At 40.7% G+C, this 27,987-nt stretch overlaps 1 protein-coding gene across 1 annotated transcript; it reads left to right on the forward strand.

The window, feature by feature from the left end:
- Positions 1-1,361: 1,361 nt before the first annotated feature.
- Positions 1,362-27,651, forward strand: LOC146138685 (frizzled-4-like). The gene is made up of 10 exons (XM_083393414.1): positions 1,362-1,880; positions 2,426-2,643; positions 3,493-3,675; positions 5,387-5,522; positions 6,391-6,502; positions 20,558-20,664; positions 21,201-21,349; positions 24,411-24,548; positions 25,102-25,190; positions 26,341-27,651. The coding sequence occupies exons 1-10, from the start codon at positions 1,542-1,544 to the stop codon at positions 26,628-26,630; spliced, it is 1,761 nt and encodes a 586-aa protein (XP_083249540.1). The 5' UTR covers positions 1,362-1,541; the 3' UTR covers positions 26,631-27,651.
- The last annotated feature ends 336 nt before the right edge of the window (positions 27,652-27,987 follow it).

Raw genomic sequence — 27,987 nt, forward strand, 5'->3', positions numbered from 1 at the left:
AAATTATTCTTCTTACAAAATCGACGATTTATATCGTATTTATTCTCACACAGGGCCAGCGCATCTGTATTATGTTAAGGCCAGAAAGGTGTCCCAGAAAAGTGTTTGCTTAATCGATGAGTTGACGAAACCGTAAAATCGATCATAGAGGATTTAGTGTGATATTAGCGATACAAGAATGGTCTAATATCCAGCGCCGCGAAATTTATTGTGTATCAAGTCGGGCAGTATTGGCTCAGTGGGGTCCAACTGTAAAAGTGGCACACACCGCCACTGGTTGGGTTTTAGGCGATTGAAACCCGCCGTCCACACCTGCTGCTATGTAGGTCTGTAGTGGTGCCATAATCCCTTCCTTATTGAACCTGTTTCCCTTGGTTTTGAGACTGCAGGTGCGAACAGAACATAGGGGCCTTGGTTTAATGTGAAGATGCACTTGATTTGCGGTTCACCGCAGCGATAAGGCTCGTGTACTGGGAGTGCTTTTTTCCGTCCAAGTTCTACGCGAACCCTAGCCTTGCATATCTAGTGTCATCCAGTTTGTCGCGATATGTGAGAAGCATGGGTCGCCTGCTTGGTATTCAATCTCGAGCTGGAACTGTTTTCTGTAGCCTTTAGTAAGTGCGTAAGTGCCAGGTGTTGTTAAGTAAAATTCGGAAGACAAAAAATAGAAACCTCAAAATTTACAGTTAAAAACAGCAGCTGTAAATTGTGTTAAACTCTATTTGTTACGTCATAATATAAGACTTTACTTAGATTATAATTATATCAATTATTTTTTTAAATAGCAAAGTATTTATTGATTTTTTTCTCTTAGTATATAAGGTTAAGAGGGAAGAACATTCTTTTGTAATCCGCAGCTAATCCAGCAGTCAGTTCCGAAACTATTTTACAGTTAAAAAGGTTACAACGCAGACAGTGACAGTAAAATAGTTTTACGAGCAGCAAACCCCGACTTTCGATTGGTTTCAGTGTGTCGATGCCAGTTTGTAAATCTTTCGCGCTATTGAATGCAAACTAGTCCAGAAAAGATCTTTTGTTTGATTTATCGACGTTGCAATAAACAACGAACAGAGGAAAACTTGGTCAGCGCTGTTGTTTATTTTTGAGATATAAACAAACGGCCTATTGTTACATCACAAGAGGGCTGACATTTAAACCCGGACTGCTGGAAATGTTTTGCGTGAGAAGTAACCAAATAGGACCAGCCTATGTGTATTCCCATTTGCAAATGCAGGTGCGCAATTTGCGGAAATAATACAAGGCAATATAAACGTATTTTCAGCGGCGCGGTAAATGTCATAAAAATCGTACTTGTTATGGCGCAGATGTCGTAAAAAATTGTGTTTGTGTTGACAGAAACTTTAAGGCTGCCATTTCACACGAAACAGAGCGGCTAGCGCGCGTGTAAAATAAACGGTAACAAACCCTGTGTGCCCGCGCTGTAAATCTGCCTCACACAGCACCGCGACATTGCTCAAACACTGAAGCGTACGGAATCTAACAGCGACTTCGGTCCAAGTCAAGCTACAGCAGCAGCCTCGATGGCGAGACCGGTTGGAATAGGCTCGCTCTGCCTTCTTTTGACGCTCGTTTTCCCGCCGATTTCCCTGGCGCGAGCCCGGTCTTCGCGCGAGCGTTCGTTCTCGCACAGCGACCCTGCTCTATTCGACACTGACGAATACAAATGTGAGCCAATCACGGTGGCCCACTGCAAGAACATCGGCTACAACTACACGCACATGCCCAACCGACTCGGGCACGACCGCCAGAACGAAGTCAACATGGAGGTGTCGTCCTACCAGGCTCTAATCGAGTCCAACTGTTCCCGGCACCTCGTCTTCTTCTTGTGCGCGGCGCACGTTCCAATGTGCACCGAGCAGGTATTTGGTCGCTTTTTTGTTTCATTGCTTGTTCGGTAAAATGATGTTACATTATTGGACAAGTGTAACTAAGATATTTTAAAATGACTGGAGTCACAGTCAAGTATTTTGAAAAGAACTTAAGTCCAATTCAAGTCTTTTTAAAAAAATAACTAGTCCCAGTCAAGTCATAATTAGATCAAGTCGATTGCTTGTCTTAAAAACTTTACTATGGCGATAATAAGAAAACGGAATGTAAAATTAGTTTTTTACCAATTGGGTCAAAACAAGGAAAAAGCATTGGAGTTTTACAAGGGTTATCACTTTTTATTAGCCATTTCGAAAAATAAAAACGCACTTATTTAAAACCGAATTTGTCCACCTTTGACAAAATCATTTCGTTTTCATAGGTACCGCTCTCTGAGATGAAACCTCTCTTTACAAACTGGTGCAATTTTACCAAGTTTTAACTCTGAAAAACCTTAATAAAAAACACGTTTTTAGCAACCTTTTCTAAAGAAAAAACAACTGCCAGCAACATTAAGTGAACTTTTCAAAATCCACAGGTAAAACGCATAGAGCCTTGCGTTGCCATGTGCAAGGCTGTAGAGCTCAAGTGCAAGCCGCTGGTCGAGTCGTTCAACCTAAAGTGGCCCGAGTCCCTCAACTGTTCGCGTTTCCCTGTGAAGAACACGCCGGAGACGATGTGCATGGTGGGCGAGACTGACGACACTGACGGACCCGCTGTGAGGGATCCCGGAGCCGGCAGCGATTTCCAATGCAGGTTGGTTGCATTGAAAGTGTTTGGTATAGGATCAGTTTATTAAAGTATGTAAAAGGCCGCTGTAAGGGGTCCCGGTTTCCAAGGCAGCTTGGTTCCATTTAAAGCATTCGGTATAGTGTAGCTTTATTCAAGTATATAAAAGGGCGTATCTTTATGGAATCCAAACCTTTGGAAGCAGATTTCGACATTTTATCATTACTTTGCTATGTGTATGTGTTGTAGTTTACTTATAGGAACTGTCGATGCTAGTGTAGGCGAAATGTATATTTCTTCAAAAAAAGAAAATTACTCGGGTTTTTAAACTTTGAGTTTTATTGTTTAATTATAGGTATATCGCATCCGTTTTTCACGTAATAAGCGTTTTGCGAGGTGGTAATTAGAATCCTTTACTGAAGCTTTTCTGAGTTTTGGGAAAACTATGTTTCCGACCCGAGTATTCGTACTCGACACAAATATCGCCATTTTTCATTATCGGAGTTACGTGGGTACGGCTTTTACAAATACTCGTACTTGACACGAGGTATCACCTATATTCATTACTCGACCGAGTCTATATTTGCAAACAACACTCGAGTTTCAAACGAATGCTAAAATTGCTAATGCTGGCTGAAAACTAATATTTTTGACTAATTTTAGGGGTAAAATTGATCAGATATCTAAACAGTTTTCCAACATACAAAAAAAGGGAGCAAGTATTTACACATTAATCTTCACATTATTACTACCTTTTGTGAATTTTTCAATCATAGACTATTTAAGTTGGTTATATGACGGATGACTCAGCTTCGAAACTAAACCTGTTTCAAGAAGAAATAGAGCAAGTATTTACACACTAACCTTCTAACCCAGACCGCCCCAGATTAAGCTGTCGAAGGAGGACAGGTGCGTGTGGAGATGCGGCTACGAGCAGGGAATGTTCTCACCTCAGGATAAGGAATTCTCCGACGTGTGGATGGCTCTCTGGGCCGGACTCTGCTTCCTCAGCACCATCTTCACCGTGCTGACATTTCTCATTGACGCATCCAGATTCAAGTAATTGCACATTCTTTGGTGTATTGTAGCTTGTCTCTGCACAGCTTGAAATTCAAAAACCTAAGGCATATACCAGGCACTTTTCCAATAACTAAATAGATTATTCATGTTGCACAATAACTGAATATATTCTTCATGTTGCACTGCTTTGAATTCTATATGTTCCAGTTTTCGTAATTGAAGCTTGAATGCTATATCGTAATGGATGCACCAATATAATCAGTTCAGAATTGGGAATTTAGGAATTTTGTCGTGGACTTCGGGACTGCTGGCGATTACTGTTTTTTTTTGCAATGAAATCAAAACTTTTTTTTAAACTTCACTATAAATGCGTTTCATTAATGAGCGATTGACAAGAATGCTAGCTAGCAACTATAATTGAAATATAACTTTGATTTGTGAACCTAATGGTCTGTGGTTACTGGAACCCAAGGACTCGAAATGAAGTCTATCGGATAATAATTTATCTATTTGGTTAATCCTAGTGTCTGATTTTTAACCTTCATTTAAAAAGCGAAATTCTATTGTCATCGGTAGAGCAATTGTTTAAGGTGGTTTGTCTAAACTTCGATCGTTACTGTTATAAATGATCTGAATTTTAGTAACATTTCAAGTGACATCAACGACTTATGTTTAATTGGCTTAGTCAACAGTCCCCAACAAACAACCCGGACAGAATCCGAAATTCACGAAGGATCAAAATATTATCGTTTTTTTTAAAGCGATGTTATGTGCAGAGTAAGATTAAGAACAGGTTAACTTAAGGCCATACAATTTTTCAAGATTGTAAAATAAATCCGACTGTCGATATCAATTTTTATCAATGCTTAATTTATATTGCCAGCTATAGAACTGTTTTTTAACCGCGTCTGTCTTATCTATTATCCACCAAATGGTTACAAAGTGTCGGCAATTGCGCGCTGTTAACTGTCAATTTGGCGAAACCGCATATCTCGAAGTCGCGCGGCGTGCAAAACGAATTGTTTGAAATCGGCGGCCACCGCCCAACAAAACCAGAGAAAGCTTTTTGTCCCCCGCACCTAATCTCATTGTTTCCCATTTCGACGCCGCCATTGTGCAACTAGCAAGACTTAATTCGCCAGCAAAAAAAACTGCGCCTCCGGGTGCCCCATTCATTGTTATAGACGCGCACGTTGCTGCGGTCATTCGTTTGACAAGCGGGTTTACGGCCCCTTTGCGTTGTTTCTCGCTTGTGCGATAGCAATTGGAATAATATTCGTTGGCGCTGTTCAATCGATGTGTATTTCGGCACCTATTCGGCGTGTTTTGCTGCAATTTCGGTCCTTGTTATTGGTGTTGGAAAATACGTACAAACGGCTGGGACCTCTCATTTTGGAGTGAAATCTGTTAGTTTTGCAGCACCCATTTAGATCGCCTTGTCGCATTTTGGTGAAATTTATAACCGCAAATCGTGTAAAGGTATAACTACGTACAACGGCTATAAATTACAAAAACTAATTTTTGTCGTAATTCGGAGTTGGTCTAACGAAGACAAATTAAACTTTTTTTTGGTAATTACGGCTAAAAACTATAACGTTTTACAAATTTGTATTTGCATTTACTTAGCGGAGAACTACCGTATTATTTGTCACGATAATAAAACGTATCTTGTTTGTATGTTCATCGTGCTATTATAATTCCTCTAAAAAGATGGCAGCGTTCAATATTTTCTTTTTGCCTAATTCCTCAGATACCCGGAAAGGTCGATCATCTTTCTGGCAATGTGCTACAACATCTACAGCACCTCCTTTATACTGCGGCTCTTCGTCGGCCGGGAGAACATCTCTTGCGAGAGAACAGTGCACGGCGACAGGCATCTCATACAGGTAAGAATATCGGAGAAAATATCGAACGAGACGAAGAAATGTCAAACGAGGCGATAAGTTAATCGAAATAATATGGCGTTGATTGTGATAATGGAAATCACCTTGACCCTTGCAAGATAAATGTCGACTTAATTCCTGATCATTAGCAGCAGAATACTTTAGGATGTTTTCTTTTAAGATATTTTCATAGTGTTTGACTTGAATTGCTAGCTTTGCTAGAGCATTCTGCTTTTAAATCCAAATAGGATGTAAAACGGCTATAGCCAGATGTGTTAACTTGAATGCTGGAAGTATTCAATAAACCACAGCACGGGTTCTGCAACAATCACAAGTCAACTCTAAAACATCAGTTATATTATTCTCTGTCACATTGAACAAGTGAAATTTTGGATTGTAAAAGTAGCAAGTGAAAATTTGGATTGTAAAATACGTTTAACCAATAGATATGGATCAATTGTAAAATTATTTTTCCGGCAAAATTGTATTAAGTACCTACGTTCCTATTCGGGGAATCTTCTTAGAGGCAACTATAGACAAAAAATATAAATATATACCAGTCAAACAGATATGGATGTATTTAAAATCAACAGGTGGCATAAATATTATAAACTAAACTTAACGAACATATAGAGAGACCAGTGTTTTAACCGGCTTGAGAAAATTGAGTCATACTTCAGGGACGTCTAGATTGGATAATTTTAGTCTTTAGTCTTTTTATTTTTATACCTCTTAGTATATAAGCTGGCTAACGCACTCTCGTTTTAATTAATAACCCTGATGCGGTCAGCTGGTATCTGCTGCCGAAACGTCGGCTTGCCGTTTATTGCGAGAGTCAGTTACCTGTCAGTCATACTTGGTTGATTTGCAGGAGGGACTTAGCAACACTGGATGCGCAATCGTCTTCCTGGTGTCCTACTTCTTCGGGATGGCCGGATACCTCTGGTGGGTAATCCTCACCATCACATGGTTCCTAGCTGCAGGTTCGTCTCATTTTCTACGTTATGATAAACGTCTGACTTTTTATAGTCTTTACATTTTTCGCTTGTAACAAATCTTTTAGGAATGTTCACCGGATTTTCTTGGGGAAGCCAATTTAACTAGGATTTATTGTCTTACTATTTCGTCTCGATAATGATTTAGGTAAAGCAACAGCGACTGCTTAGCCACTTAGCATAACGGGGTTAAATACAACAGAAAGAGGGGCATTGGCAAATTGTCTTTAAGTTTCATGCTTTCAAAATTCTGGCTTGCTAGCACTATAGACTCCTTTTTCCCAAACACGTGTGTTTTATTGACGAAGCTTTTTGTTTTTTCAATAAGTCGGAATTTTTTTATGAAGCGCTCTCACAAACTGCCTAATATATAGGCGTTTGAAAACAAGTTACGGCGTATAACAAACAAGTGTTAGGCTGCTGCAAAATTTACACCGCGACCCCCCGCCGGTCTTTCTCTCGCCCCTGCTGTCTCGCGCTCGCTGCTTGTGACGTCACAATCGCGTTTTACGCTCGATCGCCCCTGCGACCTGAATTTTTCGGCGTTGTTGTTGAATCTTGGAATATAACCTCAAGTCTTAATTTTCCAAAACTTGCTGTATTTTTTTTTAAATGTGATTTTGACACGTGATTTTTCCACCTCAAAAAAGTTAAGGTTATTATATATTTGTTTATCAAGCTTGTCCCTATAGACCACATTTTGGGTATTTTTAAGTGAGTTTTGGGTTTTGTTGGGTGGCACATTTTGGTAAGTGCGCAAAGAAAAAAAGAAAAAAACATCATCACTACCATTATAGAATGGTTTACTTCATTTGAGGCTTTTATAACAAGGAAATAGTCTGTTTTATTATAATTGAAAATCAATATAATCTGAATCAGGACACGAAAGTGCCTAAATTACTTCTCTGCGGACCACTAAACAGTCTCGTCGGAACATACGTGCTTTGGCTGTATGTGACGCTCAAGAACCAGACTCAATTCGTAGAATCGTAGAATAGACGAGCTTACGTGATGAAGTGGCAGGGTTTGTTTCCCGGGGTCTTTAATTTTAAACGAAACTAGTTTAATTCTTTAATATATCAGGCTACTTTACAATTTCGCGTGCTTAAGTTGACAGCAACGCCAATTTTTCATGTTTGCCGTCTTTTCACACATGGGAAAGTTCTTGTCATCTGGCAACTAGACACAAATCATCAAAATTTATTACAACTAGCTTGGTTAGGGTGGTCCAAGTTTTGCAATATCATAAGGCACAATATATTTCTTGGATCGCTGAGCCACAGACTGCATGACGGAATAGTTTATTTAACAATTTAAGTTCCCTTCGAAAAATCGACTTTCTCGATAGAGGTGTTAAGCGAACACAATTCGAAAATCGCAAAAGGTACGAGAACAGAAAAGATTGTTAATCAGTGAGTTGTGAAATGTTCCGCAGAAAAACACTTTTTCTCAAAAATTCCCACGCAAAGTTGTACTGTAGGTTATATGCCTACCTCGCTGTAGACCGATCTAACTGCAATCAGTCAGTCTCGGTTCACCCCAGTCTGACGGGGTCCCAGGGTCTGGGGGTGATTTATACCGTCGGCGAAGCGTGGAAAATCATTCTCAGTGTGTTGTGTATGCATACTTATAAAGGAAAAAACTGAGCTGCCTTTATCTTAAGGAGCTGTTTGAATCGGCGCGAAATGGTGAATTGACAAAGGCACGGACAGCAGCCTGTATGCCGCCTCACGAATGGCTTGAACGTAAATTAGCGACGACAAAAAATCGCAGGGGGTCGTCACTTAACGAGCGCTTCGTGTTTGTGCAGCGATTTTACGAGCGCTGTTTATTGTCGCCAATGTTAACTGTGACGAAACAAAGGGAAATTTTGAACGATGCACAATGGCGAATATGATATTGCGATATAAGCAGCGGATTACTGCGAGACCTAGTTTGAAAGGAGTTCCCGTTTCTTGTCATACAATATTATTTGAGGTCTCTGACGTAATAACACGAGGTTGGTAGGTAGTGACGTCACATTTTCACCAGCTGTTCTTGCAACCCTAAAATATGTTATGACAAGGCAAAACAGAAAGCGAAATTTAAGCTGGTTTTAAAAATTAGACACTTTAAAAATTAGACAATAAATAACCACCTCCACCAAATCACTTGTTTTGCGTCTGGTATCACGGCAAATCATCCAAGTTTCGCTTTTATTCTCTTTAGGACATCACAATCCGCCCGACTAGCTCAAGCTATACTTGAATCTTTAAATAAAAATAACCTGCTCTTTACGAGCGTCTGAGAATTCGGCCGTAAGTATATGAGAGCAGGGGAGTGTGTGCCGGGGGGTGAACAGGCAGGGGGGTCCGGCGCCGAATACCGGGCCTCCAGGGGCGGCGTCTCGAGACGCGAGTAGATTTTTAAACAAACACCCTCGCCAAGTGGCACTTGTTCATAGCCAGAAGCACCAATAAAGAGCTGCTAGTGCACTCGAGACGCGGGCCGGCCATTTGTTTTTCTTGCTTTCATAACGCTTCGGCGGGCGGGTGCTCGTTTTTTATTATTGCTACTTGAGCCCGGAATGCCTCCGCCAACGGACCGCTCAATTTTCTTGTGCTCATTTTTGCACGTTTCAGCCTTAAAGTGGTTGGAATGACTTGGAAAGTTGATCTGATGGCCACATTGGCATCTTTGCAAAGCGATGTTTTGGAATTTTGGACGTTTTTGCGATTTTTTTATTGATTTCATACTTTGGTGCTTATACACAGCCATGGAAAACAAATGAAACGGAAGATATATCTTTTTATAATTGATTTTGCAGTTTCTAACCCTTTCGAAAAAAACTCTGAAACGTTATAAATGTTGTGATCGGAACAAATCTCCCTCCTCTTAGAATGGCTGCTCTAGAGAGCTGATTCTTTTTCTGTCGCTTTGGGTGGTCAGTTGGTACCAACTTCCTAACGCCATTATAGGATAGAGCGACTTTTAAGCTTTTTACGACCTAAGACCATGGTTCTCCAACTTTTTCAGGCTTGCGGCACACTTGTAACACAACAACAGTATGGTAACTTTACTATTGCCCTTATCACACGACAAACTACGTGTAAATGTGTTAATATTATCAATTTTGTAAACTCTTTTGCATATCCAAGTCTGAAATGCTTGAGTGTTTGTAAATTAAATACTTTATTTTGCCAAGTTACAAAAAGTTTCACATCACAATTACCAAGCCCTCGATGCGCACAATTTGAGAATCACTGACCTAAGATCTAATTGAATTGTCTCATTTTCCTTCCGAAAAAAAATTAAAAAAATCAATTGAAAATGGAAAATGTTTAAAACATCTTTCATGGCTGGGTACATTTATTTTTATTACCAAGCATCACCCGAATCCTGAAATAAGCCTTTAGGTTTATATGAATCACGCTTCTTTAACAAAATTGCCGTAAAAACGAAGAGCAAATATTCCAGGGCCCGAAAACCAACTCGAATTTAATCCGTTTTCGAGGCTCTGAAATTAATCTTGACGAGCGTCGTTGATGCCTCGGGGGATACTCACCGAACCGCGACACCCCCTGTCGAGTTTCGAGGGTCCCGGGCCGCGCCGTGACGTCATGAAGGGGGTCAGGGGTCATCGGAGCTCGTCTGCCCTCCAGTCAACGTGATCGATCGTCGAGTCAAACTCGCATATGGCCGCGGTTTGGGCTAAGGGAGTAGTTCTACATTGGAGATGTGGAGTTGTGGGTGGCTGCTTCTGCTTTGCACAGCTGCTATTTGCTTGCCGTTACTGCTTGGCTCGGTGGCTCTATTTAGGGAAACAATCTATCAATTTTGGGTATATTCACGTGTAGATTTTTACACGTGTGAAATAAATTCGGTACTTGAACAAAAATCGGTTTATATACGTGTAGATTTTTATCTAAAAAAATAAAATAAACCCAAAATTAAATTGGCTGCCTTAAAAAACTTTAGCCTCCCCTTCATTAAAACAGCGACAGATGAGCCGATTTTTAGCGCTTTGGGTGGTCAGTTCTTTGCGACTGGCTTACGTCATTATAGGGTAGAGCGATTCTGAGATATGTATGACACACATTATGTGTAGATCTTTATCTAGTTTTTGAATAAAATCGAAAGCTATACGCTTGAACAGAGAGTGGCGCGGGTTTATCTGCGTCCCAGATTTTTGCTTGCATAACATACAAGCGTGAGATAGGATTGTGTTTTACTTCGACCAATCTTAGGCGTACACTTGACCGGGGCATAGCGTTTAAAAACCGAAAATTACGTATTTTTCTACGTTGTATCAAGCCTTTATTTGATATAAAAGCGCAAAATATTAGGTTTAGTTCGAATATCAAAGCTCATACAAAAGTAGGTAGCACTTGAACGTTTCGAACAACTCTTTATCCATCATCTCAACATCTGTTGAAAATAGTCAGGCGCGTGTTTTGTGTCTGTTCGACGTTCCACCCTAGTATCGGACGAGTACCGATACTACCGCTTGGCATCTGGTATCAGTCCCATCCGATATCATCGGACATCCCTACTTATATATAATAATCAGCCGAAGGATGCATCATTCATCCGATGAAACAGCATTGCCTTTTCTGTTGAAAAATACGCCTTATGTGCCTATAGGGCGCCTACATGTTGTCTTCCCACTTCAGCACGGGCCATTTATCAGTCGGGCGAATTACGTTGGCCTGAGTGATGAATGGAGTCGAAACGCGAGCGCGAATTGCCATCCCATGATTCCCCTGTTTGTCTTGCGCTTGTGACGCGACAAACGGCGTCGCGCTAATGGTGTCGCTGCGCGGCGGATTCCGGTAATTGACACATCGAGGCGAGCGAGCGGTACCCCACGTTGTTGCTCCCGCATGACACCCCCTCACCCCCCAAACAAGTCATACACTGATACGCAAACGGCCTAGGAGCGGCCATATTTACCTTAAGGGGTTTACTATAGGTATCTCTACTCACCAGAAAAGGGTAGAAAGTTTATAAATATTTGCGTCCAACGAGTATAAAATAAATAATAAAATATATTTGCTTGAAATGAGTAAAAATGCGAGTTTGAGTATAAAAAGCGGGTTAATAACTGTGTCGCTTGCTAACCGAGTTAAAGTATAGAGGTTACGCACTCATTAAAAAAAGCATAAAAATGTTTGTTACCCGTCTTAAAATAAGTTTATATATCACTGTCGGGTGAAACCTTACACCAAATAAAGATACAATTAGGGGTCTGACACCAAAACGCAAAGCTAACCGTTTTCTTATGGGTTTATTAAGGGGTGAATCGCTTGATGATCTGTCCTGTTTTGCCGAGGTTGTTAGTTCGAACCTTACCACAGGTGATTTTTCGCTAACCTTGATGCATGGAGAATCGGAGATAATTTATCAGGCCGAGTAATTTTGTTAAGCCTATTCGAAGGTTATACTACTAATGGCTGTGTCCACTGATCCAGTATTTTTATCCGGTACTACCAGAAAATCGCATTATAAACCAGTTCATACCATATAAATGTAATATGTTCAGTAGTATTTTAAGTATGTATACTAAAAATCCTAGATACCCTGCTTAGATTTCAAACCGTAACAAGGTTTGAATTGTTTTTCTGAGATTTTAAACTTACTCAAACTTTATATGCGGGCTGTGAAGGCTTACTTTACCCTAAAGTTACAATAGTCAAACACAAAATCTTTTTTTTTTCGTATTGTATAGTTGCGAGGCGCCCCTCGGGTCCCGTGCTATACCCAATGTTTTCCGATCAGAAACGGCACGCCAAATTTCGGCGTACCCTAAGAGTGCGGCCATTAAACAGCCGTTAGCTTTGTCGGGCTTGGCAGCACTCGTACGTGTTGACGAACATGTCACTTTGTTTGCTATGCTTATCACAGCACGGCCTAGCTTTGCTTGTGTTGTGAAACTGGAACGGCCGCTCGATACGATTCTCAAACCCGACGGAATTTGTTTAAACTGGCGCCTCTACCGTTAAAGGATTTGAATTTGGAAAGCTCTGCCTTGTTTACGTGAAAATACGATATAATCCTTATCCACGAAGTACATTATTGGTTTGGCGCATAATGGTTAGAGGTTGTAGTAAGACGGAGTAAGAATATCAAAGCCCATACAGAACTAGTTATCATTTTGAACGTTTCGAATAACTCTTTATTCTTTTTCAATACTTTGAAAAGAATTTAAAAATGAATAAAGAGTTATTCGAAACTTTTAAAATAACACCTACTTATGTATGCGCTTTAATATTCTTACTATACGTATTATTTGTTTGCTTGTTAGTGTTTTGTCGCCTATGTTGTTCGACTAAAGGGTTTTAGGATCGAAACCACAGCTCGTTGTTGCGTTAAGGCAGGGGTTCTTGGGCTTTTTTAACGCGACCCCCTAAAAATATTTTTGTTTCGCGTTGACCAGGGTCGGCATGCAATGTTTAGAGGCGACGTCATAATTGACGTCGTTGAACAAGTAGACCTAAGAAACCTGCTTTTTGGTCCAACGAATGTGAAACTGAAATATAGTCGAAATACATTTAACGAAAAGCCGCCCAAGCATTTTTCAATTAAATCCCTTTATTTTGACCCCCACCCCTCCTCCCCCCCAAAAAGTAGTCCACACACCCCAAGGGATACAAGGGTCTCAGTTTAAGAACCCATTTATTAGGGCAAAGGTGGTTGAAACTTGCTTAGGTCAATCTGGTTCTTGCGGGTTAAATTGCAAGGCCGACATTTCGAATGTAAACATATAACCCGAAATAGGCCTCGCCCGTTGGATGTCTGTTATTTTTGTGTTTGCCCAACTTTAGTGTCAACAGGGCTGTTGGCACCGGGCAAAGTAACGACATTCTAATTATGTATGAAAGGTCAACGTTTTGACCTCTCGCACAAGTGGGGTATTTGTCAGGACAACGAACAAATTCACTCACACAAAGGCACGTAAGCATGTAGATATAGGAAAAGGCTCTTGGATAACACATACAAACACTACAAACAGTTTATTCAATGCACGTAGGTAAGAGGGGAAATTTGTTTTCTCAACGAAAGTGACGTACAACTGAAACATACTAAATCACATATACACAGTGTGCACTCTGTGACCAAGCCAAACGATATTCGCACTCCCATATATAGTAAAAATAAGGCATCTTGTTGTTAAACCTGGAGTTCTGCGAAAATGTTTTTTGTTTATCAGTTAATAAAACTTAAACCCGTCGCGTCCTGTTTGCTTTCGCATTCATTAAAAAACACTGGAAACAGGGTGAATGTTAAATAATGCGGGAATAGATAACATGACTTGCACTCAGAACAGCCTCGAATTGCTTTGCGCTACGCTCCATCTGCAACCAATGGGGTCACAAGCGGGCTTCTACTTCCGGGGGTGGGTTGGGATAGGGGCGACTCTGAACGCCCCATTAGCTTCTGGGTTTGTCGTGGTATCACCCTTACGCCTGTACCTACGCCTATTCGTCTGTTAGAACCCCGCCCTGTTGTCTTGTGTTTTATCTTTTCGTGTTGTTTACATTTCTGGCCACTTGTCTAGTCGCTATTGGGCGAGGCATAACGACTTTCCAACACAAGCTTTTCAGTGCAACTATAGAGTCCCGCGTTGTTAATGGTGTGGTTACAATTTTAGCTCGTTGGGAGCATAGGCAATACAAAAGTCAGACCAACTTGTTTGATAATAATTTTACAAGTGTTAAACCACTTTTTACTAAAAGTATATTTCTCTTGACTTTGAAATCAGGGTAAATTTCATGTTCTTATAGAAAAATACTGTTTTTGTGTAATCAAGGTCAGCTGTTGCCTTCACTATTTATTTAGGTTTGGCGTTTTTAGTTTTTTTATAACGTGTAAATGCCACCCTTCGGTTTAAGCGCTCTAGTTGGTTTTAGTTTAGGCCGCGCTCAATTCTTTTTGAAAAACAATAGCCCACGCTGTGGCCCTTTGAACTTTCAGGAAGTCTTGAGGTTTTCTGGTGCGCCTTACCCAACGTTGAGATGCATTTCAGGTTGCCAGAACACTCTGCCCTGAAGTCGCGGTCTTTAATTAAAGTTTTGAATAACCGACTCAAGTCCAACTCTCCTCGTGCGATAATCCTCGCACCTTTTTCGCGTTAATATGAAACCGAAAGCCGGGCTGCTTTTAAGGCGAAAAACTCGAAAACAAAAACCCGTATAGGTGTCGCGAAAAGGTCGCCGGGTTCGCGTGACAAGTGACAACCGACACCGCTACCTTTGTGGCGCGCTGGCCTGTCACCTGAGTCACTGGCACCTGGCATTCCGGCATTAAATGAGCCTCGGCCATCCCGACCAATTAGCGCATTCCGCTCCAATCTCTTGCCAACAACTAGCAACCGACTTTTCGCGTTCAGGAACTGAAGCAAAGCTGCAGTTTTCGCCTGGCCCATTCAGAAACTGCGTCATTCTTTGATGGGTTAGAGTTGGGGTCGTGTAACCCACTGCCCCGTGTTTTCGGCTTGTGTTTAACAAGCTGCGGTCAAAGCGTGAAGCAGCTGCCCACAAAAAGGCCCGATCTGTATAGGTACCAGCTAATTGGTCAACGGCAACGGTTTTGTAATGACCTATATGGTAACGGTCGGGACAGGTTTACAGTTAGGCGTATCTGGCCCACTTAAACTAATTGGCCGACGTGTTTTTTTGTAATTTCCCTCAAAATGATGAGTTGGCTATCATGCCATATTTAAGTCAGATAAATGACAATTGAAACAATAACTTCAACCTAAGGGTTTGAGATTTAATCTTCCGCTTAAACTGTTGTTTTTGGTAATCTTGTTTAATATTAGGAAACTAAAACTGGTTCTGGATTACAAGAAGGTGACGAAATGTTTTGCCGCAAAAAAACACCATCTAAAAACAGTTGGGCCCATTCGAATGTTTTCAGAAAATATGAAAACATAACAGCACCAACGTAAAATGCTTTTGACATCATATAAAAACAGTTGGTTTAAATGTCTTTAGCAAAAATTGAAAGACAACAACTCAAACTGACCCTGATTGCAAGCAAGTGGTGAAATGTTTTTGCCGTTAAAAGACATTACCTAAAAACATTTTGTTCCATTTTGAGACGCATTTTCATGCCTTCAGCAAAAAATGCAAAGATATCAACGACAACAACCTAAAATGCCTTTAAAACTGTTTGTCTTTTTAGGTGACAGCGAACTGACACAAATTGCCCCTTGCTGCGTGTGAATGACCAGCGTGGTCGCTCAGTGCTCAATTAACCTTTGCTCACCCGGGCCAGTGCACTACCGTATAGTTCGCCTGTCAGTCGAAACGAAACCCCGCCATGACAAAGCCCCTTGTCGGGGGCCACTTGTTATTTTACCCAGACCCGTTTGCCCAGCCATAACCTCTTGACCCCTGGGACGGCTGGCCGGCCAAGTACGGATTAGTGACCGCCGGTCAAGCACCGTTGACCACCTATATCGGAAACCCTAAGCACTAAGCCAGTGTTTCTCAACCTTATATGGCTAGCGGCACCCCTCAGAAATAACAAATAGATGCGGCACCCCTACAAGATTTTTCCTTAGGTAAATCACTAGAACGTCACAATAAACGGAACTGTACCAACACACATCAACTCTGTACAACGTAGGAAGGTATAATTGGATTTGTTCCAATTATAAAAAAAAATCGGCCCCCAATTTTCTAGGTTCATTTTTGTAAGGCTGATAGAGATACAGATCCTCATTACTTTTTGTAGCTTGGTTTGCAAAATTGGGCCTTTTTCTAGTAAATAGCCTTAGGCCTATATAGTGCCCTTAATACCCTAACCCTAAGGCTACTGCCCGGATATACAGGGTAAAATCGTATTGTGCTTGGTCAAATGCTTCTTTAAAACCCGATCTTTAAAACACAAGCCTTTTAGCACAACCATCGTGTTGTATTTTAAGAAAAAACTTCAAGTCAAGTATTATCTAAAATAACTCCAAAGGGGTTGTTAGCAATGACATTAGACCCGGGTCGATGGCATCGTTTACCTAAGTCAGGTGTAAGTCTTTGCAAGTTAAATAAGGTATTGGTTTCCAACAATAATATTGATCCGTTGGAATCGGTGTCCTCGTACGATTCTAAATATATTTCACACGTCAAACCCAAAAACTTAACAATAATAAGAACGCGACTTTACTTATCCAAAATAGTTGTAAACAAGTCAGTTAAACAACCCTTTGAAAAGTTAAAAAATTTTGCCCGAAATACTCAACTTAAGTTAGGTCGATTTTTTTTTCTGCCTTAAAGCCATTCATAACATCACTGCTTTTAGCAATAAATTACGAGGGAAAATAATTTTTTCAAAACGATAAGAGAACGCTGGCGAACCTCATATTGCTGTAAACTCATGCTTGAAATCTCCCTGTACTTGACATTTTGATGACTTTGGTTGTGTTTAAGTTCTGCCCATCGGTTGGATCTTAAGTCGGATGACTGCGGGTGTAGTGGGTGACTTGATGGTTTGTTGGTAAAACTGCTTAGCTTTGCCTGCTGTGTTGTTACGAAAAAAAAAAACATTGCAGAATCCTTACACCCAAATTCACTCCCACGTAAATTAGACGAAAGGCCATAATTCAATTTTAACCCAATGCAAGGGCGATAACCACTTGAGCAACTCGAGGTCGAAATCGTGCGGCAACGACAACGCTGTTTTTTCGACCCTGGGTAATTTTTCACCCGAAGAGCGTCGGGCAACGAACAAAGGGCGGATCGCAAAAAGTCGAAATCGCCGCGCTCTTTATTGGAACTTCAAAGGCGAGCGCGGCCTGTGCCATTGTCATTAAAACGCAGTCGGGCCCGGTCGCGCGAAACCTTGGGATCTTTTTCAAGCCCCCCTCCCCCTTTAAATCTCAAAGTCACCTCCATCCCCCCTTTAAAACAGCCTCACGTTTTTTTCGCGTAATTTTACAAAAAAATTGCCTCTTGTTTTTTATGTTGGGCTTATGATGATACGTCCTATTTTTTGGGATCTGTCATAACAGCTTGCGACGTCACAATGGCATCGCGCGTCATCGTCGTGTTGACCTACACCGGTAATGCTACGGATCAAGACGCGCCTTTTCTCGATTAAATTTAAAGCCGATGTTTTTTTTTGTTAAATCTTGGATATTTTCGCCATCCAACCTAGTCGTTGTTTAGAAAAATATTTTGTAGGCAAAGTTAAACTGTAATAAATAAACTAGAATGATAACTGAAATGCTAAAAAAAAGTCGTGTTTGTTTGATATAACGTGGATGTGTAACCTTAGTCACCATAAAAAACGCTCTTTCAACAGAAAATAGTCCTAAATATAGAAAATAAAATGATTGCCAAATTAAACAAACTCACGATGTTTGTTTTAAGCCTAATTCGTTTTTCCAACGAACCTGTTGCCCTTTACATCGGAAGTAAATTTACCATTCTATGAAATTGATCTTTTTTTGTCTTATGGAGCAGTTATATTTACTATGCGAATCTAATAAACTTTCTTTCAAAAAGTTTATTAAAAAAAAAATTAAACAAGGATAAAACATGGAAATAATAAGTATCGCATTACTGTACTAATAAATGAACGAGTGAAATACAAAAAAATCGTTGAAAAGTGCAACATTAAAAGCTCGTCCAATTTGACTCGCCTAAACAACAGAGGCAAGGCAAAATTTTCCGAATTCCAAGCAAGCGTGGGCCGGAAATCGAGCAGCACATATTCGGGCGTGTCTTTCATAGTTTCGTGCACGCGTGAATCGAATTCAACCGAATTCAGTCGAATATTGAATCGAAACGAAAGACAAGTCGTCCTTTTTCCGTGACCTTTATGTGATCCCTGCCAAAGAAAACACTTCGCTCTCAGATCCATTGTGATGCGGCAGGCGTGACGTAGTCAAAGGCGGCGCGCTGTGACCTTGGCTTGCGGCGCCCGTGACCTTGAACGCATCAAACACGTGTCCGCGAACGATTTCGTCGACTTAGTTGGAGCCGGCGTGAAAATTTGGAAAGTGAGCCGGGCTTGTAACCCCTGATCGATACGAAACGCACCTGGGTGACATTTGGGCTGGTTTAACGTAAAAGCGGGATTTCTATTGTGCTTTTTTATCTTAACTGTGTTTGGTTGTTTTTGCGCGGGCGTCAGTTTGAATGGCGTTAAATGGGACATGCAAATCGGAATCTTAAGGCAGTTAGATGACATGTCATTGTGCTACACCTTAACAATCTTCGCGGAAAAATTGAAACAAAATTATCTGTACTTTTGCACATTTTGAAATGTGTATATTTGGGAGGCCCAAATATAGTTTACTTTTAACGCTTTGATGTTAAACACAAATGACAGCAATGCATTTCTAATATAGAAACAAAAAAACATTAGACATATATAATAAAAAGCACCGATTTACGTTATACTTTGTCCTCGCGTAGTGTACACTGAACAAAAGATTTCTGTGTTATTTAACTTCTGTGGTATTTTGCCATCATCGCACATTAAGCGACGACATTAATCACACTTTCCACAAGCAGACTAACCCGGATAAATGTGGTGCGACATGTCCCCCGAGCAGGCGAATAAGGAATCCGTTCGGACAGAAACGATATTTGAGAAAACAATCTTCACTTTTTAAGAGCAATATACCAAGCGGTCAATGGTCAACTCATTTAGGTTAACTCTACTGAAAATAACCCCAATTTAAAACTAGTGAAACCAAGGTGAGATTTGTCCTGAGCAAGTGAATAAGGATTCAATTGATGCCAAACACTTTTTCAGAAAAAAAAACTTTAACTTATCTGATCTGGATTGCCTTTAATTTGTTTTTTTTTGAAAATGTGGAACACTGGGTCCTTTTTACGATGGGTGAACTTTTCTCGAATTTTATTTGTAGATAACAAACGCTTTGGTTATCTCAGTTATCTTTACTTTCCAAAAAAATCCTATCTTTAAAGTAGTAATACCAAAGGATTAACCGGCGCAACTTCTCAAACTATTAACTCAAGGATTTTTACCAAAAATTGTTTTTTCGGTAGCATTTCTAGAAATTTGACGTCAGCCAGATTAAAAGCGTGGCATTACGTCACAATAAAGGTGGAGCGGAAAAAACAAAAAAACGGGGCCTGGGAAAGTCGGCGTTCCCACATCAATACACCTTTTCACTCGCGTCCGATTGCTCGACATGCTACAGGAAGCAAAACCGCACCGCGTGAATGCGCAGTTATTTTAGGGGCAGACCAACACATCATACGTGGTGCGGGATCTCGCCTTTAAGTCCACACGCGTGCGCCGATTTCGCTTTCTAAGCCTTTTCCCGGCTTTGCGCGGTTAAAAACCGTTTGCGCGGTTAAAAACCGTCGAGCAACCCGCGAGTTTAGCGCCTGCATTTTCTCGTCCCGTTGTTTTTAGACAACTTCCTGTTTGCGCCCGGTCGCTTGTCTGCGCGCACCGGAGCGCGACGGCGTTTGTGACGTAATGGCGCCGAAGCGCGACCCCTCGTGCTCCCCCCTACCCCTGCCCCCCTTTCCTGAAATGACCTGTAAAGAGGCCGCCGACCCAGTTTTCTCTGCGGCGCGATAAAATTGCGGAAATTTGCGTGGCCCGGTGTGCGGTCGAGTGTGAAAATGACGCGTAATAACAGTAATCGGGGCGAGTTTGTTCAGGTGAAAGCATCAAATATCTCAAGATTCCTGTTAAACGTAGCTTTTATCTGAGATTCGCATTTAACGTGGCTTGAAGTCGATTCATAACCTCAGGATTCTCACGTTAAAGCAATGACTAATTTCCGCTTGAGACTTAGCGCAAGACATCAACGAAAGGGTATTTTTTGTCGGTTGAAAAGCCTATTTTGGTTTAAAGGTGTTATTTTGAAAACACTTCACATCCAATATGTTATAAAAGTGATCATAAAAAGCAAACTCAAAATCGCGAATTTTTGACAAGATCGATCTCCAATTTTGCTTTTCATTCTCATACAGTTTAATTCCCAGATAATCGCGTTCATGTTCATCATTTTTCAATTCCAACGTATAGTTTTGTGCCTTTCGTATATCTTATAGTTGCTACTTTCCGTTGCAGGCTTGAAGTGGTCACAAGAAGCGATAGAGATGCACAGCTCCTACTTCCACTTGGTGGCGTGGTCGATCCCTTCCGTGAAGATTGTCATCATACTCATCATGCGTCAGGTGAGTCTGAGTTTGAATTACATGATTCTATTGACTGCAGTTAGTTCCGAACCCATGACTCTTTGGTTCTTGGCCGGATCCCGTGTCAAAATTAACAAAAATGTGACCATTTTAAAATGAGTATAATTACAATACTAGATAGACAGCTGGATAAATGTATAAAGTTGGTGAACCAAAAATATAGATTTTTAACTAATCCAAATAGTATTTTTATCGCTAAAGACCACAATTATGGAACATACATAAAATTGAGCTCTATTGCGATTTTGAACTTTTTTACACTTTAAATTCTCCAAAAAGTGTCTTTTTACAAAAAATTAAAAACTAAAGTCGTATGACTAAAGACTGTGTGACGCAATCCAGTGTAGACCAACATATCGCTTACCTCCTTCAGTCGTTTAGTGTTTGTTGCGTAACGGCCTGAACACACAGCACTAATGGTTCCCAAACCTCTTACGAACGAAAAACTCCAAATAACCTAATCCAATCATGGCGCTCTGCTGACCCTTGACCCTTTTCTTTGTGACGTCACACAGGTGGAGGGTGACGAGCTGACGGGTCTTTGTTACGTGGGCGGGCAGAACACGAACGCACTGACTGGCTTCGTGCTGGCACCCATCTTCACCTACCTGGTCATTGGGACTTCGTTTCTCTTCGCCGGATTTGTCAGTCTCTTCAGAATCAAGTGAGTACACTGAATAGTAGGCATGTCCGATGTTGTCGGATCGGATCCGATACCCGATATCAAGTGGTAGTATCGGTACTCGTCCGATACTCGGGTGGTATCGGTGGCGATCCGATAGCAAATTAATACAAGAATTTTAGCGATGATTTTCGAAGATTTTGCGTCAAAGGTAAAATAAGGAAATAGTAGGTTAACAACTGGAGGTAACTAAACTTCTGGATGCTAAAACAAATTGTGGACTAATAACTTAGGGTGAATATTCCTAAATACTCTTTTAACATTAAACAAATCCACCGGTGCCCATTCCTGTTTGTGACACAGCGATAGACGCCGAACCCAAAACCGAACCCAAACATCAACTTACTTACATTTCGCTTTCCGGGCTCGTTTAAGCACAAATGGGCCGCGAATGTTTGGTTTCGCTAGTTGCCCCGTGCCCAGTCGAGCGTGACCTCGCGGTCAGCGCCGCTCCACGCTTGACTGGCTTTACCCGGGACGCAGAACTAGAAGAAATATTTAAGCGCTAGCGTCATCGGGGCCAGGAGTAAAGGTCGCTTTACCGACCCCAAGTTTTGCCTTTCACATTGCATTAAAACTGTTTTTAAACGGTGTCAGTGTCAATAGGTTAAGGTATTAAAATTGCGTTAAACGACGGCAGTTTGATTTTTTAGCTTGTCTAATTTGGTAAATTCACTGGTTTCAGCATTTTGTCTTTATCCCGTCGATAACAGAACTTTTGCACTATTTTATATTCTTTCAACTTTTGGCTCGAGATTAACATCTCGTTTAAATTGGGTTTCTATTTCGCTGAGATAAAAAAAAATTTGTGTTGTAATGCACTAATGTGATAACGGGCGTACCAACAATTAGACTCCGCAAAAAAATTTGGTCCCGGATTGACAGGAAATAAAATAAGGCGCTTCCCAGTTAGCAGAAATGTCAAACAGTGAAGATACATCCATTTGGAAAGAATGTCAAAAACTAAGCCCATGTTCCCCAAAATGGCATGAGACGAAATGCACCAACCCTTGCCATTTGTTAACTGTGGCTAGACGCATTTTTTGCGGCTTCACTTTCCCGGGTCAACTTTTAAACAAAAAACGCCTGAAACAAACAAAAGCGTTTATTCTTGAAATTTTGGCGCCAGTGGTTTAGTGTGCTGACGTAGGTCGACCATGTTTTCTCAGCTCTGAGCATCAAGGACGTTAGTCGGGGGTCATTAGGCAGAAACAAAACAAGTATCCCCCCTGTAATTTAACACTTGGTGTCGCCAGTGTCACATTTTTTTCGCGTCGGGGTCGTCGCGGTTCTGTGCGTCGCAATTTGCCGGCAAATTTTATCGGCTTTTTCGTTTGTGCAACTTAAAGTGTTGCAAAATCTCGTTACCGTGTTGCAGGAGTTGGATCAATTGTAGTTTGTAATTGTAATTTTTATAAATATACAGTTTTTAATGTAATTGTTATGTAATTGAAACATTTAAGGGAGTAATTGTAATTGCAATTGAACTGAATTAATGTAATTGGTCCAACTCTAGTTGCAGGTTGACATTCGAAGGCAAAATGCGCTTTTGCAACCTGCAAGTCGCCTAGCACTATTTTCTTAAATTTACTTTTTTGTAAGTATGAAGGATCCCGTCATGAAAAATAAAAAAATCCGTCAGGACTAAATAAGAAGGGTGTACTCAGGTTATGATAACCCATTGGTCAACATATTCAAAATGTTGTATACCGCTGTATGTGTCAGCGGATTCCAGTTTAATAAGCACAGTCGTTTCAGTTTTTTTTTAGTTTTAATTAAAGAACATTTAGTGTGTCTGTCCGACTCTTTCTAAGCAGCGATTTAATTGAAAAGTCATCAAACCAGGTTAAGTAAAAAAATCCATAGGAGCGGACGCATTGGAACTCCAAGTATACCTGTTGATGATAATTACCGTAAAAAGTTAAAGGCGCATTTCTAAACTTTATGAAGTTAAAAGAACCGGTTATTGTGGACCAGAACGAACCTACGAAGTTCAACTACCATTGCTGAATGCCTTAAGTTCAATTTCGAAACTGTTTTTTTTCTTAGCTTGCTAATGCTCGAAGGCCGCATTTCTGTGACGCAACAAAGCCCCGCTTGTGCGCCAACAGACGAACCGGCGCGCTTTCGGTGTAAACATGCCCAAACCGCCCTGGGGCTCGAGTTACCCCGGCCGCACCCGACCCCAAGGGCGCCGCATACCTAACAAACCCCAACCTTGTGTGTACCCTGGAAGGGCAAAGGAAGTAGAAAGGGTTTGGATTTAGATGACTCAACTTTAGAAGAATTTCTGAGCCTCTTTTCCGGACTTTTTCTTTATTCATATCAACCCCGGCGGCCCCTTTGAATGCCCCGCGCTGGGAAGGGGGAGGGGGGGGGGCAAGTTTAAGTTTAAGGTTGCCAGCCTCGACGAGAGCTTAGTACCGAGGCTGGAATTTCAGTCGTTTTGCCGCTGCTCGTGAAACGCGCTGTAAGCTAGTTTAACTTTGTAAAACGCGTTGCCCTTCACTTTTTAAGTATGCTGTTTTTGCGGCTCTTTTTAACCCTTCGATAATTATACCTGCAGTTTGTGAAGTACCCTGTCTGTTTGTTCTAACCAGGCGTTTGAGTGTTTTTCAGTTGTTTCACTATCCACACATGGATTTACCGAGCTTTCTTTTTTTGCATAACTATTTCCCCTTAACTCGTGACTCAATTTCAGCAATTCTTTAAACCCCTTACTTTTGCACGATAATTAAAAAAAATAAAGTTTTCTAACAAACATAGGGTAATGCCGCCAAGACTACTATTTGATTGCTGCAAAACGTGGCTTTATATATTTTAAGTGTCTAAGCCTAAATTTAAAACTATATAAAAGGATATAAAGAACTAGGCACATCTGGTTTAAATGATTTCCAGCGCATAAAAGTGTAACTATTGTACACAAAACCAATCAAAGCCAACCGGCAAAAGTTGGAACAAATTTGTTTTCCTTCCAATGGCGCGTATTTCACGTTTAAACCCAAAATCGTGGAGCGGTAAACTAAACGTGTTGTTTTTTCAGGTCGTATATGAAACAGGAGGGGAGCAAGACTGACAAGCTGGAGCGGCTCATGGTGAAGATCGGCATCTTCTCCGTCCTCTATATCGTCCCTGCCTCCATCGTGGTCGGATGCTACTTTTACGAGCACTCTAACAGAAGGTAAGCGTACTTTGTCTTGTCGTTTTAAGCGGCCTTCGTGTTAGTTTTCTATTGTCTTAAGGTGCTTTAATTGGCATTTCTGTAAAATCATTTCTGACTTTAAAAATACTTTGTTATTGAACTTTCGACGCCAATTTTACTTTCATAATACGAAATGTCTCAGGCGAATAATGTTGCTTCTTAAAAAACTTGCCGTATGTCACCTTTATACGAAAAGAAGAATGTTTAAAAAAAAATAGTTATGTGACCAAACCGGGTTTTACACTAAATGCAAAACCAAAGCCAAAATTGTATCATTTCTTAAAACGGCTTTAAAGAGTTTAAACGAATCAAAAACTACACCAAACCATTAAAATTACATTTAAAAAAAAATAGGAGTACAATCGTTATATTTTCGGTGATTTTTATTTAAAGCTAAAACGGGGAAAATTTGTTTTACCACCGCGCCATGTTTGCGGTCGGTTGTATTTCAATGTTACGGTTTTGATTCATTGCAAATGCTTGTCGACAAGTTGTTTTAACTCGTGTTTGTAATTTGTTTGTTACGTCACAGTATGTGGGCGAACAACCACGAGGTGCACCCAAGCGCGTCCATCTACCACCTGAGGATTCTCATGCAACTGATCATCGGAGTTTTTACAGGTCAGTATCTCTTGCCATCAAAACATTACACAGTCAGAAATTGATGGTTAATTTTTGAAAAGCCAACATTGGAAAAAAAATGCGTTTAAAAAGGTGGTTGTCAAACTTTATTTTTCAACTTTGTATTATTTCATTTTGTAAATTATGATTTGGACTGGGACTTGGTTTTTGTTAAAATAACTCAGTTAAACTTAAGTTAGTTTGCAAATTACTTAACTGGGACTTAAGTGATTTCGTAAATGACCTGACTTGAACTTACCCTTGGGAAAGTCGGATTGCCGGTTTAATTAGAAATCGACAAGCCAGATCTTGAAAAAAAAAATGGAAACATCGCCGTAATCTTGAGTATAAAAACAAAATTCGTGGTTGATTTACATTAAACAGTAGAATCTCGCCTGTCAATTGAAAATATTCCGTTCCCCGGATGTTAAAGTTTGTCCATAAACACTTATCTGTTTTGTGTGTGTTCCCGGATCATCAATCTGTCGCCTTTTCGCCGTGTTATTTTTGTGATGAGTCACCCTCGCGTGATTGACAGGTGTCTCAGGGCCGGCGTCGCTTTTTGGTTAGTCACGTTGGCTGAAGATTAGGCGCTCGTTTTTTAGCGTTTCTAAATTTTCGAGTTTTGACCGTATTTGCATTGACGCGATGCCCGAAACTAGTGGTGGGAGGTCGATTTAAAATTGGTGTCATAGCATACTAATCGCATATTACGTCACGATATGTGTGGGAAGTAAAAACGCGGAAAAAATATTCTGACAGAAGAGTAAAACTGCAAGAAATATGACAAACTATAAATACTGAATAAATTTTGTAATTTTGCGATTAGCTCACGGTATTACCATAGAGCTTTTTTCAAATATGACAATAGAGCATTTTTTTAAACATTTTTGTGCAATTTTTTCTTTACTCTACAAAAAAACAGGCTTTTGGTCTTCTTTCTTTTTTCGATAAATCTATAAGATACTTAAAAATACATTAAAAAAATAGACTGTATTAGAAATGAAAAACACTTCCAAACAACTTTAGACAGGTTTAAATCGCAATACAAGCAATTAAATCTATGTTTAGATTTTTGATCAAATCAAACTTTTTGAACTTCATTGTACAAAAACACGAGTGTTAACTTTCGGCCTCTTTTATCCGACAGGCTGCTGGGTTTGGTCGCGCAAAACCATGACGTCATGGCGCTCCTGCTCGCGCTCGATGCTCGTCTACAAGAACCCGCCGTCGCAGTGCCCCAACAAGTCACGTGCCGGCCTCGGTCAATCACAGCGCCGCGTCAGCGCGCACTCTAGCGCCACCGAGTCGAGTCGTGCCCACCGCTCGCTGAACGGACGAAACGACGAGGGTTTTTACTCCGTCTCTGGGGCGTCATCTTGCGGCCACGCGAACGGCAAGGCGACGGCCGCTAGTAGAATGCTCGACTGTCCGTCGTAGCTTCGGATCTTTGACGCGCGTTTTTTTTTTTCGATTTTCGAGTGGCAGTGCCCGATTGCGGTGCGACGATTTCGGCTGTTCAAGGGTAAAAGAGCGTCGTGGCTGCCTAGTGTTCTGTTTTTCTTGTAAAAATGTCGACCGGTGGAAAACGGAACTATCAATGATGAAACGCCAATACCTTTAAGAGAACTTGGTTGCGGAAAGCTTGTCTAGAGGTCCACATGTAAAGACTGAGATGTTTCAAGTGCTAAAGCGTTACGAACCGGTATTGGCCATGACTCTTCACATTATAAAACACTTCGTATCACCCAAAAGCTTTCAATCTTGCTGTTTTCGTTCTTCAATCAAATTCTATTCTTCACCATATGGCAATCACTATGCAAGTGACATCCCGTAGATCCGAACCATTGTGAAAATACCTATCGCTCAATACTTGGCAAGCTTGGACGATTAGCGCCCAAAACCAGCCAAGCTTGCTCTTTAATCACGCCAAAAGGGTAATGAACGTTGAGTTATTCGTGCACTTGTGCGGGTTTTTTTTTGGCGTATTTTCGCCTCTTTGGGGGGGAAGGGGTAAGCGAGGACAAAAATCGTTACAGCTTTGCCACTAACACTCCGCGACTTACTAGGACTCAGAATCGTCCATATAAGTTGGAATGACGCCCATAAAGTAAAAAAAAATATTTAAAACTACCTGTAAGCGCAGGAAAGGGTCTATTTTAAACCCAAGCGCCAGATTTGTTAGTTAATTTAATATGAATAAAGGCAATCTATTTTTTGCAAAAAATTATTTCACCACCGACTTATACTATTTTATGTGGTATAGCTGAAAATTAAAAAAAACTTTTCAACTTTCACCATTGTATGCCTTACGCCTTTCTTCACTTTTTTACCGTTTTTGCTTGTTTTAAATCTGCCGTTTTTCTTGCAGCCAAGCTTAAAGTGCAACCTACAATGCACATTCCCTTTCTTCAATTTTGTTTTCTCTTTGTTATCGTGCCTTTTTGCTATTTTGTATCGACTCTCGTTTTACATACATCATATAAATAAAAGTTCGTTAACCATACAGGACAGTGCGAGTGAGTTAGGTATATAGGGACGATGACTAAAACCTGGCCCTGGCAAAAGCATTAGTGGCAAGCATTACATAAAAACGATTATAATTTTTATACCTTTTGTAAACCTGATTGTTTGTTGGCTATACAGTAAGACAAATCTATATTAGCCCGTAAAAACACAAGAAAACATCGCGCTGGATGACACTAACACCTGTAAATATGGTAATTTAGTTCTTGTCAGAAGTGATTTCGCAGTTTACCAATTAAAAAATATAAATCCTGGTAAAACACTTTCGCCT

This window comes from Ascidiella aspersa, chromosome 7 (genome assembly GCF_963924565.1).
Source record: "Ascidiella aspersa chromosome 7, kaAscAspe10.2, whole genome shotgun sequence".
Classification (NCBI taxonomy): Eukaryota; Metazoa; Chordata; class Ascidiacea; order Phlebobranchia; family Ascidiidae; genus Ascidiella; species Ascidiella aspersa.

Coding starts and splice junctions, on each gene's coding strand:
- LOC146138685 (XM_083393414.1), top strand. CDS start 1,542: ATGGCGAGACCGGTTGGAATAGGCTCGCTCTGCCTTCTTTTGACGCTC. Junction 3,676..5,386: donor ATTGACGCATCCAGATTCAA/GTAATTGCACAT, acceptor CTAATTCCTCAG/ATACCCGGAAAGGTCGATCA. Junction 5,523..6,390: donor GCGACAGGCATCTCATACAG/GTAAGAATATCG, acceptor GTTGATTTGCAG/GAGGGACTTAGCAACACTGG.